The sequence below is a fragment of the Podarcis pityusensis genome (genome assembly GCF_964106645.2).
Source record: "Podarcis pityusensis genome assembly, chromosome: 3".
NCBI lineage: Eukaryota > Metazoa > Chordata > Lepidosauria > Squamata > Lacertidae > Podarcis > Podarcis pityusensis.
The window spans coordinates 22,753,082-22,769,513 of NC_138026.1; the positions used below are offsets into that span (position 1 = coordinate 22,753,082).

Here is a 16,432-nt window from a genome sequence, read left to right on the forward strand (position 1 = left end):
CACTGTCAGACTAAAATATTAATGCATACAGATTGGTTTATCAGAATTTGTGTAAGTTTTGATATTCCATAAAAAGATTTCTTAAAGATATTCTTTGTTGTCTTCATCATCATGATGTCTTTTTTCCTGCAGGTTCTTCTGGACAAAGCCCTTTGTTGGTTGCGTTGAGCGGAAATCACACCGGGCAGCTTAACTACACAAGCAAATCCAATCAGTTGTATCTGCGTTGGTCAACTGACCATGCAACGAGTAAGAAAGGATTCAAGATACGTTATTCAGGTTAGTAGCCATAACCTTGGAGGCCATAATGTTGGAGGGGTGGCCAACTTTCAATATAGCTCTCAAGCTGGAAAAGTTTTGCCAACCTTGTATAGGTGGATGATTAATTAGTAGTAGCAACGATAGTAGCATAGAACTTTGCTTTGTATTGGATTCTGCTGAATGCTTCCAGCACCTTCAATAAGAAACTGTGGTGGAAATACTCTCACTGCCCTGGGATCTTTTTATTATGGGCAGTATATAAATTGAAATAAAAATATTTTGCTACAAAGAAGACAAAATCCCTGCATTGTTAAGACTAGTCATGCATGTGGGTAAAATTCCTTCTGAGTCCTGTCAACTGATAGCTAGCATTTGTCAATCAGAAAGTAACAAACACTAAAACTAGGGTGGGAAAATTCTCCAATAATGTGGTTTAGTAATTTTATATTCAAGACATTTTTATTCTGTCCTTCCTCCAAGAAACTAAGGAAAGCGTACTTCTACAGCCATCCACCTTGCTGCTCATTTGAACCTCACAATCGCAAGTGGCCCAATCAGAGAGTTGCCTGGCTGTGAAGATTTGAACCAAGGTCTCCCCAACTGCAGTCTAGCACTCCAAGCTGAATGCTATGCTGGCATGCTCTTCCTCACACTGATTGGTTTATGATGAATCGGGGACTTAAGTGCATTTCTATAGATTGTGCTGTCTTCACTCTACATGGAAACTTTACTACAGGGTGTATACATGTTTTACACACACCAGCTATTTTTTTAAATTGAAAAAATACTTTTTTGAGTTCATGTCCGCAGTAAATCAGAATGAACCAGAAGAACAATATTTCATTGTTGAATAAATATCCCCCTTCTCTCTTTCGCAGAAGAGAAAGAATAGCATATGCTTCTGTGAATTTGCGGAGGAAATGTTATTGGCCGGTATTAACTTTTAGAGTACAAATACATTTTGACTTTGTAAGTGGGCAAGCCACCTTTGGAGAACAGCTCACAGTAAACCTTCTCCTTTATTTCGCTGACAGCACGTCTTGAAAGGCTGCATAGTTCTCCCCATGTCTGTTAAGTTTCACATCTGATGTAGGAGAGACAGCCAGCATGAGAAAGGAATAACAGTGAGCAGCAGAGTAAGCAATTGGGCCTGCATCTTAATAAGGGAAGGCAGCAGCATGAAAAATGGGGAAAGAAACCAGGGGCTCAGAAAGGCTATTGATGCTATGGCAGCTGTGACTGAGCCAGCAGGCAGCCTCACAACTATCAGCCTATTGTAATGATTTACTGCCTCCCTGCTTCCCTCCTTGTTCCTCCAACCATGACTTTGCACGAGGTTTGGCAAGTAGCAGATGTCCGGAAGATTCTGCAGAGTTTGGTGAGGTTTTCTTCTGTGATGCCTTCCAAAATGGGAGATATTGCAGAACGGTAATCCTTCTCATTTTTGCTGCCAGAAAATACCCACAGAGATGCAAGCAAGTCTACACAGTGTGGGCTACACAGTGGTCTAAGAAAAACAAATATGTTTCTGTCCTTGGCCTTTCCGACCTTCCACTGACCAATACAGTCCTGTTTGGGAAACTGCCTTACTGAAATTGCCTGGCCATCAAGCTCATTATTGTCTATACCAGCCTTCTCCAACCTGGTGCCCTCCTGATGTTCTTAGATGCCAGCTTCCATCAGTAATAGCCAGCATGGGATAAGGGGAGTTGTTGTCCAATATATCTAGAGGACACCATATTGGGAAAGCCTGGTCTGCCATGATTTGGAGCAGCTCTCCAGGGTTTAAGACGGAGGTATTTCCCAGCCCTGGGCTATTCTGTGATTAAACCTGAGACTTCGTCTTCTATGACTGAGCTATAGTCTTTCTGAATGAGTTGTATTAGGGCTACTTGTGTCCTGTATTTCAGTGTATTTATTTATTTCCATAAAATTTATATACCACTTGATTGTAAAAAACAAAACAAAAACCTTTAAGCGGTTTACAAAAGATAAAACAGAAAAAATACACCTCTAAAACATACAAAGGTTAAAATATTCAAACAAGGTTAAAAATACCTCAGATTTTTATACATTTAGGTATCCTTGCCTAAACAGGAATGCATTTAGCAGATTCCAAAAAGGGTACAGTGACGGCACCTGCCTCAACTCAGTATCTCTATGCCATTAAAACTGCAAAATCTAATACATTCCTTTTCAAGTTTCTGATTTCTATGACTGAGAAGATAAGCATGAAAATATGTAGGTAATATCTGGTATAAAATCCTTGCAAGCCAGAAAGGGAGAAGGACTTTCCATCCATGATTAGGACTTGGGGGTTACCTGTTACCAAGAGTGGAAATTAAATGATCTCCATAGCACTTGGCTGAAGCACAACAAATCTTGAAGATTCCCCACCCACACCAAAAAAAATTAAAATACAATTGACATAATTTAGGGAGCAATCCTAATTCCCATCTGGGAGCAGTGGAGTCACTGTCATATCCCAACCTCAAGTGCTCATGCCGGCTGGAGTGGAAGTTATGTTTATGGCCAAGGGTAGGTTGCGAGGCCCAGATCATGCACGTTGTCAGTAGCTGGAGCAGCTTAGGTGCCCACCAGTTCTTTGCTGGCCCAGCTCCCTTCCTTACCCCCTCCTTACCCCAGAAACACCTGCTGGCCTCCCACTACTGAAGCCTGGGGGAAACCATTCTGAGCCTGGCAGAGGGATACCTTGGCCACCCAGAAACCCAGCCCAGAATGGTGAATTGAGGGTTTGAAATGCATTATTTTTTAGGCTATAGAGTCTGGTTTTTATTTTAATTTTCCTAGGTGCAGAGTATATACACAGTATTGTATCCATGCATGAATGCTTTTAGGACAAGAAAGTCCACCTTGTATATGTATACATAACTTCCCACTGGATTCAGTGGAGCTTACTTCCAAGTAAGCACACTCGGCACCATTTTCCTAACAAATGTTCATGTGCAGAACGGCGGGGCCTTGAAAAGTTTAAGGAATATGCCAGTCTAAATGACACGGTCTTGTCTGAAAGTTTTGCTGTGCTATTGTTAATGTGTGGCACTAGAGGCCGAGGAGATAAACACGAGAGTTTTTTTAGTTTTCCCTCAGGCTGTTTACTGTGTTGCTCTGACAGCCCTCCTGCATAGGCAATGTCACTGTATTATGCAGGCAGTTACTGACTGTTGTTTAGAACGGACTTTTTTTTTAATATAGAAGGAGGGAGGAGGGAACTGAAATGACAGAAGGCTATTTGAAGTCACGCAAAAAGTGTAAGATGGAGGGTGGGAATGAAACTATTGTTGATACCAGAGCCTGTTACTGGGACATTCCCTAATTCAGAATAGTGAGAAAATGTTTCTATTTTCTCAGAATGAATTTTGTGACCATGCTAACATAAGAAAACAATCCTATATACAACAGAAGCGGGGGAAACTTAGGCCGGGGGGCTGAATTCAGCCCTCCATTATGATTTCTCTGGTCCTCGGTAGAGGCAAATTTAGGGAGGCACGAGTGGTGCAGCTGCATTGGGCGCTGAGCCAAGGAGGGTGTCTTCTCAAAGCCCAGTAAGTTCTTGCCCAGCTTTGGGAAGGTGTGAGGGCTCCTACAGGGTCCTCGGGTCCTCTTGCCTCCTTCCCAAAGCTGTGCTGCCAGGCAAGCACTTAACTGGGCTTTGGGAAGGGGATAAGGGAGCTACAGGACCCTGCCAGAGCCTCGTGCCTCCTTCTCAAAGCCCAGCTGAAGCTGGCGCCACAATTTCAAAGTCTGCTATTTTTCCCCCCATCAGAACTATTGGTTTTATGCATAAGTAATTTATGCAAATATAATCAATTAACTAAAACTGAAATGATTACTTGATTGATTAAGATGCCTTTAACGTTTTGGTCTGCTCTAGATAAGAAATTTGTGCAAGCCAGCATGTTTCTTCATGTCTGTGTGTAGTGGCTTAATAACTGAACGTGCAAATGGGTGCTGCCCCCTTCTTTTGTGGCACTGCAGTGCTCCATACAGCACTCTGAGCACTGTATGTCCATCAGGAAGAGCCCCTGGAATCTGTTTGGGGATCTGGAGAACAAACACAGCATAGACTCACCTACATCTCCCCAGTCATCTAATTGGCATCATTGCTGGTGTGTTGTATGACTTGTATCCAGTTCTGCAGCTCACGCAAGGGAGCTTGTGCAAGGAGAATTCCCCATTCTGGCCTCCCAAATACATGCTCTGCGCCGCCACCCTCCCAAAAGCCTTTCCTGAGAGGCTTCTCCCTTGTGTGAGCAAACCCCAAAGATCTGATTACACATAGCCCAAGATACTTGATGGGGGTTTGTAGTGGCAAAAAGTCCTCATTCAGCGGCCCATTAGCTCACCTTCATACAATAGGGCCATTGAACATTTTCATACTGGAGCCTTAAACAAATGTTTGCCCAAAGCACTTTGAAATGCAAATGTAAAAACTTAACATTTGAATTAGAATGGCTTCTTCTAATTTCTATTGCACATCAACAATGATCGAAGAAATTGTACATGAGAGGCTCAAAAGCATATTACATTTCACATGCAAAGATATCCTGCTGCTTACTTACAGACAGTTGAAATAGGTTTTCAGTTTAGTATTATTCTCTAAGTGCCTTTCATATGGATTCTGATTGTGAGGCTAGAGCCTGAGTTCACGGGTTTTCAAGCCATAACCAAACATTGCATTTTATTTAATTGCTTCTTTTATGCTTCCCCCTATAGCTCCTTACTGCAGCTTAAACCATATTGTGAAGAATGGTGGAATTGTAAATAAAACCAGGGGTACAGCTGGCAGCACCGTTCGCTATTATTGTAAACCTGGATATAGAATAATTGGCCATAGCAATGCAACTTGTAGACATCATCCAAATGGCATGTATCAATGGGATTTCCCTGTTCCTCTCTGTCAAGGTAAGATCCTGTTTCTTAACAACACATGCACACACAAAAATTTGAAATTATGGTGGTATCACAGGTGTTTAGAGTGGAGGAAACCCAGACCCTTAGTCTTTGTTTCTTGCACCTACCCATTTATGCCACCTAAGCATGAATAGAAAGCCTGCTGTTATGTGGAACTGCTTCCACTGATTCTGCTGGCACCCATTTCACATAAGAAACTGAATAGGAATGTTATGTTAATAAATAGTGAAAGATTAATGTGGTAATCTGAATGCCCAAGAGAAAACAGTCCTTTAACCGCAACAGCTTCTCCTGAAGAGACATGCATTTGAAGTCATTGTGCATTTTAAACTGCAGCTTGTCTCTTCAGCCTTGAGAATAGCATCCTTTCCTTGCATACTGCAGACATATACATTAAGAATATTTCATTTCGAGGGTACAATATGCCTCGTCAAATTATATATCGCCTTGAAGTCCTTAAGATAGCTCTGTGAGGTCGGCCACAAATCTTGTTTCCTTATATTGTAGATGAGTGACTTACAGTTTGTTTAAGGACACCTAGATTTGAACTGGCTGTTTCCTGGATCACATCTCGCTTGCTTTCAATTATGGCTATAGTAGAGATCTTCAGACATGTAATTGTCATCCCTCGCCACCTTCAGCCTGCCAGCACCCAGCCAAAATTCTTACACAAAAACATTTTAGCCTTAACAAAAACAATTTATTTTTTAAATCCATCTAGCACAAGCATACTAACGGTTTTTGTTTTTTTTTTAATGGAGGATTCCCCCCACCCCCCGGAGATCCTTTCATGATGTCTGTAGTACCAGTAAAACTGTAAATAGTTATTGAAATGTAATTTTAGAAAACGGAGCTGTTCCTTTCTGTTTCTCTTCTACAACAGTCCCCCCTCTCCTCTACCCCAGTTTTCATAAGAAGACATTTCTAACTTGTGTTAAGCTGTAAGGTCAGGTGGTATTTTTCATTTCCCATCTTGTCGAGGTGCAACTCAGCTAATAAAGCACTTGCTGCTGCATAAAGGACTTGACTCCCTTCCAAGGAATAATAATTTATTGTTATTACTGTTACTTTCAGCTGCTGACGCAGCAGAAACCTGCACAAGCAGCACTACATTCAAAATAATTATATCTGAAGAAAATAGCAGTGTCTACAGTTAAGGGTGCTGAAGCATTTCCATCATAATATCAGTTTTCTAGCTTCCTACTTCTTGGTTTAAGGTTTGCTTGTTGCTGGGTTTCTCTTTCCAACCTCTTCCCTGCTCGAGTTTTTGGGAAGGAAGGAAGGAGCATTTGGCACACCCACCCACCCCATATTTTTCCATCAATGAGACACCCCCTATTTTGGGGGACTCTGATTTAAGAAAATGGGGGGGAGATGGCCCCCATGTATAAGACACCCCCAAATTTTGGACACTATTTTTTAGGGGGGGAACCTAGTCTTATACCTGGAAAATACGGTAATTCTCAATATGTATATAGTCTCTCAATATATATAGAGAGAGAATAAAATATATATAAATCATTATCGTAACCTCTGTGCAGTTCTCCATAAGAGAATCCATTTGCACAGGCGAAGCGTGTGGAACTGCATGGGATGCCAGAATGCCAATCAAATAATTTTGTAAATACTTGTTAGGAAAATACTGCACCATATGTAATTGTGCACAGAGGGTAGAGATTGCCCATACTGCTGCCACGTTTTGATTAAAATCATGTTTAAGCTATTCAGTCAATCAAAGCAACAGTACTAAATCAAAAATTAAAATAATTAAATGAATGTTAAAACAAGTAACAAAAGTATCCAAAACAACCAAGAAAACAGTAGTCAGTGAAAGCTAATGCATCCACTCATGTCTTGGGATAGGTTTTGTCTTGAAAGGCTAGGTGAAAGATACTAGACTAAGATTTACTTGTCTGTTCAGTTATTTTTTTTTTAAAAAAAAATTGTTTTATGGTGGATTATGTTCTGCTTTTGTTGTATATTCTTGCTGCTGTTTCTGTATATCTGCAATCTGTGTGGATGCAGAGCAGTTTAGAAATGCTTAAAATAAATTAAAGAGCAGGAGGACAATTCAGTTTAAAAGCCTGGCTGTATTTTAAAGAAGCGCTTAAACAGGATTCTTTGGAGGAAGCCTTGTGCTTCAAAAGTGTGGCATGTTCACAGTCTGCGTTCTTATGGTGGTGTCCTGACTTTGGAACAGCCACCCCAGCAAGTTTTGCAAGCATCCTAATTCATATTAGAGGAAGGAGCTCTTTACATTCACTACAGATTATTTAGGCTCTTTAAATCAAAGCCATTTTTGAACTGTGCCTTGAAACAAACTAGTAGCCAGTGACATCCTTAATGTTGAGGAGGTGTGCTTTCAAACTGATATGCTTTCAGTGAATTTAAATCAAACTTTTCCCTTGTTCTTGTTGTTTTAAACAACGGTGTCTAGCTGCTTGCAACAGCTAAAAAGCACTGTTGCAGGCTCGTTGAATATTGTGACTAAAAGTCCCATGGAAGTGACATTGTGTTACGATGTGAGGATGTAGCACATTGTAACACACGGCCACTTACAGAAGACTGTAAGCCAAAGGTTTCGATGAGTATGATAAGCACCACATAAAAAGAAACAAAGAATCAAGAAGTCCTTTGATCACGTTGCACAAATGTAGGTTGGAACGATGTAGGTAGGTTTCCTGTCTGGGAAAGGTTCATGGACATGTAATCTAATCTGCATTTCCACATTCTAATCTGAACATGATCTGGCAGATGCAGAATAGGGAGGTTTGCTCCAACTGCATTACTGAAATCCTATTACATAAGCTGCAAACTTTCATTCAAGAAAATAATTAAATGCTACAGTAGCACAAATAAACCCATTCAGGAAATAATTTATGCTGCCTTGAATTCATATTTGTACCTATATGTTTAACGTCTTGATAAATTTCCACTTATGTACATAAACAGTTTAGACGATTAAGTGACTCCTTCCAAGCTCTTGATAAATATATTTTCATTATAATGGAAATGGAAAACATAGCAAAACTATGACAAATGAAATGGTTGGTTTCCACCTCAAGCTGAAAAAAGTTATACTCATAAGCAGCCCAGATCAGCATTTGAGCAAAGAGTATCTATACTGAGATCCATTATTCAAATATAAGAAGTACTCATGTTTTATATTGGTATCCATACTATTATATGTGACAATGCTGCCTTTGCTGGAGCCAGTGTGGTGTACTGGTTAAGAGCGGTAGTCTCGTAATCTGGGGAACCGGGTTCACATCTCCGCTCCTCCCCATGCAGCTGCTGGGTGACCTTGGGCTAGTCACACTTCTCTGAAGTCTCTCAGCCCCACTCACCTCACAGAGTGTTTGTTGTGGGGGAGGAAGGGAAAGGAGAATGTTAGCCGCTTTGAGACTCCTTCGGGTAGTGATAAAGCGGAATATCAAATCCAAACTCTTCTTCTTCTTGTGGGGGGAAATGTTTTATTATTGTTTCTTTTGTTATTAGGCCTCAGCACAATTATTATAAAGTGAGTCTCTTAGCAACAGTAATAAGATAAATGTGTAATGTATGTATTATTACTATTATTTCCTGTACAGTTTCAGATTTGACAACAGTAATGATTACTTCCTGAGGCAAATAGCTTTTCCACTTTTCTTCCTTTTTTCAGCTGTATCTTGTGGTATTCCGGAATCTCCCGGAAATGGCTCAGTCTGGGGTAATGAGTTTATTTTGGGCAGCAGAGTGATATATGAATGTAATGAGGGCTTCAAGCTAGATTCTAGTCAACAAGCAACAGCAGTGTGTCAAGAAGATGGATTGTGGAGCAATAAAGGAAGGCCACCCGTCTGTAAACGTAAGTATGGAATTCCGAAAAAATATGTACCCGTTTAGAAACTATATTTTACTTCTTCCCAGTAACAGTTAAGTACAATAGAATTCCTCCCCCCGCCCCAATGAGATGGCAAATCTGAGTTGAATCTGAGTTTAGAAAGCTCTGGACAACTCCAGAGCAACACTTAGCACACCACCGATCAGTCTTCATCTCAGTTAACTGAGCCATAACATCCATTAGCTTCCAGAATGACATTGGGATGGGAAAGATATTATGTAAACACCACTACATTAATGTGGAGTTGGGCTGGTCTGAACCTGCATTTTACTGTCCTAGTCCTTTTTCCTGTTTGAAGTGGAAATGGAGGATTTACTTGTCATTGGTTACACTTTGTTGATAGTAGGCAAAATACCGTTCTTTTCCATAGATAAGGTTTTTTTTATTTAATAATTACGTTAAAAATTTGGGGTCATCTTATACACGGATAGTTCATAGGGGGGATGTGTGATTGGTTGCTGCTGCAAGCCGGAGATTGTCTGCGGCTATTGGGCGAGTTATTGGTGGCTGTGGCAAGGTCTAGTGTTGATTGGCTGTTGCTGCGGCAATTGGGCGGGCGATTGGCGGTTTCTTCCAGTGAGGGGACAGACGATAGGTGGTTCTTGTGATGCATACTTCTATTGGACCTTATCGTCCTCTTGATCTATGTCTTTTTGAGTCACACTTGTCCTAAGAAACCCAGACAATTCAATTGGAAAAGCAGAGATTGTAAGAAAGAAGTATTTCTTTTTCTTAATAATTGTTCATTGAAGTTGCACAGTAACTACTGACCAATCCCTCAAGAACTTAATGACGTGCCCAATTGCCGGTTTTCTTTATCTATAAGAAACATGGTTGATATTTTTAGTTTGCTTATTGGCTGCAGAGAGGGGAAAGGAGGAGACACCTTTTAAAATCTGCTCATTTCCCTTCTATGACCACTATTTGAAACCAGCATAATTATCTGTATTTATTGTATATTTGATTAATTCTGCTTCTTCTACAGAGGTTTTAAGGGATTTTTCTATAGTTTAAACATAGTTATGTCTGCTCAGTGCATTTGAATGAATTGGTTTGCATTGGGTGCTTACATTATTAAAACAGCTTTATTGTTTTCTTTTCCTTTCTAGAAAATATTTTCTTCACTTTCTAAGCTCTTTTCATAACTGCGTTGTGACATTTTCCTTTCTGTGTTTGATAAACATGAACTTTCTGACATGCCATTATCATTTGGGAGATAACCATGCACAATTTATTTCAGCTCATAATTCAGTTTATTATACTGACACCACCTTTCTGCATATCAAAATGTGTTGTTGCATTTGGGATCACTCTTCACCCTCTTCGTGCAGCAATCAAACCTTACATTTTCACCTCTTAAGAGCACCAAAGCCTACTTTTCAAAAATTTCAATGCAACAGGAAAATCTGTGTGATGGGTGTGCTAAAAATACTTTGACCAAACCACATAATGAAAGAAAACTGGAGCTTACCTTTGCTTGATCCTATTTAGATTGTTTCTAATTAATATATTATTTTGGTTTATTTTTCTAAACTACCCTTAAAAAATCAGGGAAAGCTGGTTTATGCATTTAATAAATTATGTTGCTACTAATGGACTGGTCATTATAACTGATTCTTACTTGAAAGAGAAGCCAGGGCAGCTTATTTTTAAATCATAAATGAAACCTATTTTATTATGTTTAACACTTCTATTATCCAGATACTAGAGTTACCACAAAATATTGGATAACAAAAATTTGAAGGCAAATTTGGAGATTTCTGCTTAGGAAAAAAAGCTGAGAAATGATCATGAAATGCTAAGATACTTTTGATAAAACTCTCAAAGCTTCTCATGGGAAGAGAAGAATGCGAGTTTTACAGACCCCTTAAGTTTATAGTGAATTCCTCCCAAGGTGATATCCAAGGTGAATTTCAAGATTTTGTCTTGGCCAAAACTGCTGAGAGCTTTGGCAGGAAGACGAATGGATTTTGATAAACCAGTACAATTTACCACCAGTTAGCTTTTATACCTCCATGTCATAAAAAAGGACATCCAAACCCAATATGCCCACTAGTACCTAGGTTAATTAGAAGTCCATTTCACAATCCAGTCAGCCCTTTGGGTGAGGTTTAAACCATTATTTTACTCTTTGAAGGCTGCAGTCTAGAATATAGGTTAGAGGTAGTTAAGTCTACTTAAAATTTAAATTGATGGGCCTTTTCTGTTCTGTATCTCCAGCACTGGCTACAAGGTGAATCTGATAGTTCTCCACCTATTCTGGAGTGACATACGTTTGTACTTTGAAATACTTTTTACCTCAGAAATAATCCTCTGTTTTGGCAGTGCACATGAGTGTTGGTGTAGGTAAATAATCTCATTCTAGTGATGTGACATATAATCATACTTGAAGGATGTAATTACATTTACTTCACTATACTTGGAAGCAGGCAGCAGTTAATACATATATCAACAGAAACAAATCAGCATAGAAAAGAGGACAACATTTTTCCTCTACATCTAGACAAATCTGACATCATCTCTGATTCAGATGCCATGTATAAAAATAGCAAGTGTCACTGGTGTCTGAGGTATAAGAGAGAGACTGATGGGTGTCTCAGTAATTTGTTCTAAATACAGCAGCTGTTAAGTAGGCCGTATTTTAATTCAAGAATAAAGCAGTTCTGATAAATCAGAGGAATTTGCTGCAAAATTAAACGGCACCGTGGCACAAACAGTTTTCTGTCACTTATATATTTAACGGCTTTGCATATTCTTTTTTTTAAAAAATGCTATGCCATTACCATATTCTCTGCACATTTTATTTTTCCAGTGTGCAGAGAGATGTATATAGAAAGAGAAACAGATAGACAAAGAGGCACAAGGTCACATTGGTGATCTTGAGCCACTTGTTATTTCTCAGTTCAGCACACTTGTTTTGAGGGTAATAAAGGGAGAAGAACCTTGCACAGCATCCTGAGCTCCTAAAAGGAAAGGCTTGGTGAGATGGATAGGTAGATCTAAAAAGTCACAGACTTCCAGCTGCCAGAAAATTCCTTCAACACCAACTGGAGAATGGAGAAGGTCTCAGAAGAGAGGAATTGGTCTGGCTTGCTCCCTGACTCCCTATCAGCCCACCCAAATGATTGCTTATCTATCTCACCTATTCACCCTAAAGCCTCTGAAAATGCAGAGCCTTGAATGAATTATCCAGATCCCATAAAAAGCTGAAATGTCAGGAACTGAACTGAACCATAACATCCATTAGCTTCCAGAATGACATTGGGATGGGGAAGATATTATGTAAACACCACTACATTAATGTGGAGTTGGGCTGGTCTGAACCCACATTTTACTCTCCTAGTGCTTTTTCCAGTTTAAATTGGAAATGGAGGATTTACTTGTCACCAGTTACACTTGGTTGAAAGTAGGCAAAATAATTCAGTGGAACAAGAACCATTCAATATTCCTAGGTAAATAAGTCATCAACTGTTGTCTTTGGTAATACCAAACTAGGGATGTAAAATATCTTTCTAACACTATTTTTTAAAAAACTTTCTGTAATCTCTGAGGCATACTCCCCTATCACAAGAGTATTAGTGTTTGCCCCATGCTTAGAAAACAATGTATCCCATCAGTTTTCTACTTGCCCCATGTTTCTATGTACATGTCAGAGCAGTTTTGCCTTTGCCTCACTGATTCCCCTAGAAAACCTGCTATTTGGTGATAAATCAGAGCAAATGGGAATCCACAGAAAACCCAATCGCCTTTTGCTCCAATTGAGTGCTAAATTGGCAGGACAAATGGAAGTATGGAGGAGCCCTTACTCCCACTATTCTCTCTAATGCGCCTGTTTCCTCCCGTATATCTCTGTTCTACTCTTCTAAATTTTATGTAGAATTTAATTTTAGTATTTTGCATCTCTCCCCCCCCCCCAATTAACTTTCCTCTCTATCCCCCATACTCTTTGACAGGTCTGTGAGACTTTGCTTTTTCCCCTGCATCTGTTTGATGATGGTGTTACCTGCCCTAAACCAATTGGACAGGGTGGGGTATGGTGTTAGAATGTGTTTTCAGATAAGATTGCTAAGTATTTTGTAACCCCACCCCCTCTGTCTTATGGTAATAGGTGTACATATACAAAGCATCTGAATGGAACACACAAAGCCTATTTTAAAAGAAATATCACACAGATTAAAGCTTGGTTAGATAAATGAAGCTTTTGGAAATGGCATCTGTGTTTCCCATTAGGTAGCAGTTTACTATTCCCTATTCAGTCTCCACTGAGCATAATATACTTTTGGCCATGATTCTAAACACATTCTGTGCCAACAAAACAATACAGGTTTTAGAGTGCCAGTGGGCTTTAGCTCTTACAACTTGTTATTAATACATTCTTCTTTCTATGCAAACTGTACAACTTTGCCTCTTAATCAGACTTTGAAGAAAGTACCCATATTATAAAATTGAAACAGTACATTTCTCCCTCTCCCCTCATTTCTTAATTGAAACAGCCTCCCAGTGTTGGTGTTGAAACAAGTGTAAGATGCTATGCACCGGAATGTGCATTTGAGAAATGTTTATAGCACGCTCAATTTCACCAGGAAAAGTCTGCTGTCAATAGGATGGTGATTCATCTTCTGTGAAGTAATATTGGAAGGAAAGTGCTAATACTAAAGTGTCCTTGCTTCACAGCTGTGACTTGCCCCAGCATTGAGAGCCTGCTCTCAGAACATGTTGTCTGGAGACTGATTTCTGGGTCGGTGAATGAGTTTGGCGCACAAGTCATGCTGAGTTGCAGCCCTGGCTATTATTTAGAGGGTCAGAGACTCATGCTGTGTAAAACTAATGGAACATGGAGTGATGCTGATGAGAGACCAGTGTGCAAGGGTAAGAAACATTTATTTACACAATGCTCAGTTCTGTCCAAAGATACAGCTTCTATTTTTCTACCAACACAACTTAAGTAAAGGAACTAATATCTCTTAATAGCTTTTCTGAAATATTTGAGGGCAATCCATCAAGAAGGTATGCAAACCTCGTTCAAATAAATGGGCCCTGCACCAAAACACGGCAAATGTAATCATACAGGGTTATATATAATGTCCTACTGCTGACAGGCAGTTCTTTCATCCAGCAGAGGTTTCTGTGGACAGAACATGGAGGTAGCCATTTTTGCTTAAAATTCCCCCTTGTGTGTCTCCTCCGTCTGATCTAGTGGGTTGGGAGATCATTGAGAACAATGTGGGAGGAAGTGTGGAGGTTCTGCAGGAGAAATGAGGAATTTGTGCAAATTGCTTTCCTCTACAATCTGCTCATGGAAGCTGTTGCTGTATCGCGAATGGAAGGATTACACTGGAGATGGCCTGTTTCCAAAAAAAAAGTTATGTTAATTTATTTTTGAGTGTAGTTATAGCAAATATTTATAAATATCTATGTCAGTTTGCTAGGTGCAGTGTTCTAGAGCCCTGTACACCAGTGCATACAAGATACATTTGGGCTCATACACTTTGAGTAGAGGGGGAAATTTCACATGCATTAAGAAATATACATGCATAACTGGTTTCTTTTTTTTTAATTGAAATGAACAAGGAAACTCTTGAGGATGTGAGAAAGGGCTTCATATGCAGATCAGATCTTCGCATCTGTAAGAGTAGTTTGTATTGTACATATGACATGCATCATTTAATTAAATGAATTATTTGTCCATTCTCAAGAGCCTTTATTCAAATAAATTCATGTATTCATTGTTCCTATTACAGATTAAATTAATTGTGAATGGTGCCCATCAATTACATTCATCTGTAATTAGACAAACAAGCTAATTAACCATGGATTATCTGAATACCGAAGTAATCCAGATCAGTCAAACATGAGCTGAGCAATCTATTTGATCTTCAGAAATTAAAATTCATTAAATATTTGAGGCTGTTAAACTATTTATTACTATGCTTCTGAAAGATAATATAATAAAAACACTACAGATTACATTATTCGTTATGTAAGCACAGAGTGCTATCTTCGTATGTAGTCTGGGATCCAGAAAGTCACACAGCTGGTACTGTGCACACAGGGGATTTTGGATTTTGGAGGCTGCTGCTCAAGAACCACATGTCACAGAGCCAGTTATCTTTGAACCCGGAGGAAATTTCAAAAACTGAGTGTGACATGTGATGAAACAATCTACTGCACAAAATAAAAATTAAAAACCCAGTTGTCAATGCTTCCAAGTTTTCAGTCATGTGTAAAATAATCCTTTTGCACCTTGTAAAGCGTTGGCAAATAAAGCGTGGAAGGTGGTTTTGAGCTGCCGTACCAGAAAAGCTGGCATATCAGCATGGAGGTGAGAATGCACATTGTACCGCTTCCGTGCTGCTTAAATTGCCTCCAAGTCACAGTTACGCACAGAATCGCACTCCATCTATTGTTTCCATTACTTCATTGTTAATTGACTATGTTTCCTTTAGCGTGTTACTAAGCCCAGGTGTTTTCTTCCAGTAGCTTTGTACATAATTGCTTGGGTCTTACTGTAAAGCAGGGGTGAAGAAGTTCAGGCCTGGGGGCCGAATAGTCTTCCAAGCCTCTTTGCATGGCCCTCAAGACTCTCCATGCCCTCAGGCCTTGCTTGTTTATTGACCATGCTTGGCATTTGAGTGTTTTTGTCTGGCTGGAAGGTGTGTTTGAACTCTGACAATGCTTCTCTATTCCCTGGATGGAAGATATAGAAGGGGGTATGAGGGTGTGGGGATGCGGTTGGCGCTGTGGGTTAAACCACAGAGCCTAGGACTTGCCGATCAGAAGGTCGGCGGTTCGAATACCCGTGACGGGGTGAGCTCCCGTTGCTCGGTCCCTGCTCCTGCCAACCTAGCAGTTCGAAAGCACGTCAAAGTGCAAGTAGATAAATAGGTACCGCTCCGGCGGGAAGGTAAACGGTGTTTCCGTGCGCTGCTCTGGTTCGCCAGAAGCGACTTACCCGGAAGCTGTACGCCGGCTCCCTTGGCCAATAAGCGAGATGAGCGCCGCAACCCCAGAGTCGGTCACGACTGGACCTAATGGTCAGGGGTCCCTTTACCTTTACTATGAGGGTGTGAGTAAAAGCTAGCCCACTCACTCTATCAATGAATTAAGTAAGAAAAAGCAAGCAAACTATTTGAGACATCTGGATATTGCCTTAGAGAACTTACATTCAGTAGGCATGAACCACTTGCTTTTCTTCCTCCCGTGCAAAGTATTGGAGCTCCCCAGGTCTTGAGGATTGGAAGTGGCCTCTAAGCTAAAGAGAAATGAGTGGGTTTGTCTCTCTGGGGCAACCCAGTCAGACGGACGGGGTACAAATAATAAATTATTATTAAAGTAGTAGTAGTATTCTCTGGG

General features: G+C 40.1%; 1 protein-coding gene across 4 annotated transcripts in view; it reads left to right on the plus strand.

The window, feature by feature from the left end:
* CSMD1 (CUB and Sushi multiple domains 1) overlaps window positions 1-16,432 on the plus strand; it is a 940,367-nt gene that overhangs the window by 866,802 nt on the left and 57,133 nt on the right. For all 4 annotated transcript variants that reach the window (XM_080998891.1, XM_080998892.1, XM_080998893.1 and 1 more), the window contains 4 exons: window positions 133-279; window positions 4,999-5,187; window positions 8,858-9,043; window positions 13,754-13,948. In XM_080998891.1, coding sequence (XP_080855017.1) covers window positions 133-279; window positions 4,999-5,187; window positions 8,858-9,043; window positions 13,754-13,948 — 717 coding nt within the window. The remainder of the gene's footprint in view (window positions 1-132; window positions 280-4,998; window positions 5,188-8,857; window positions 9,044-13,753; window positions 13,949-16,432) is intronic.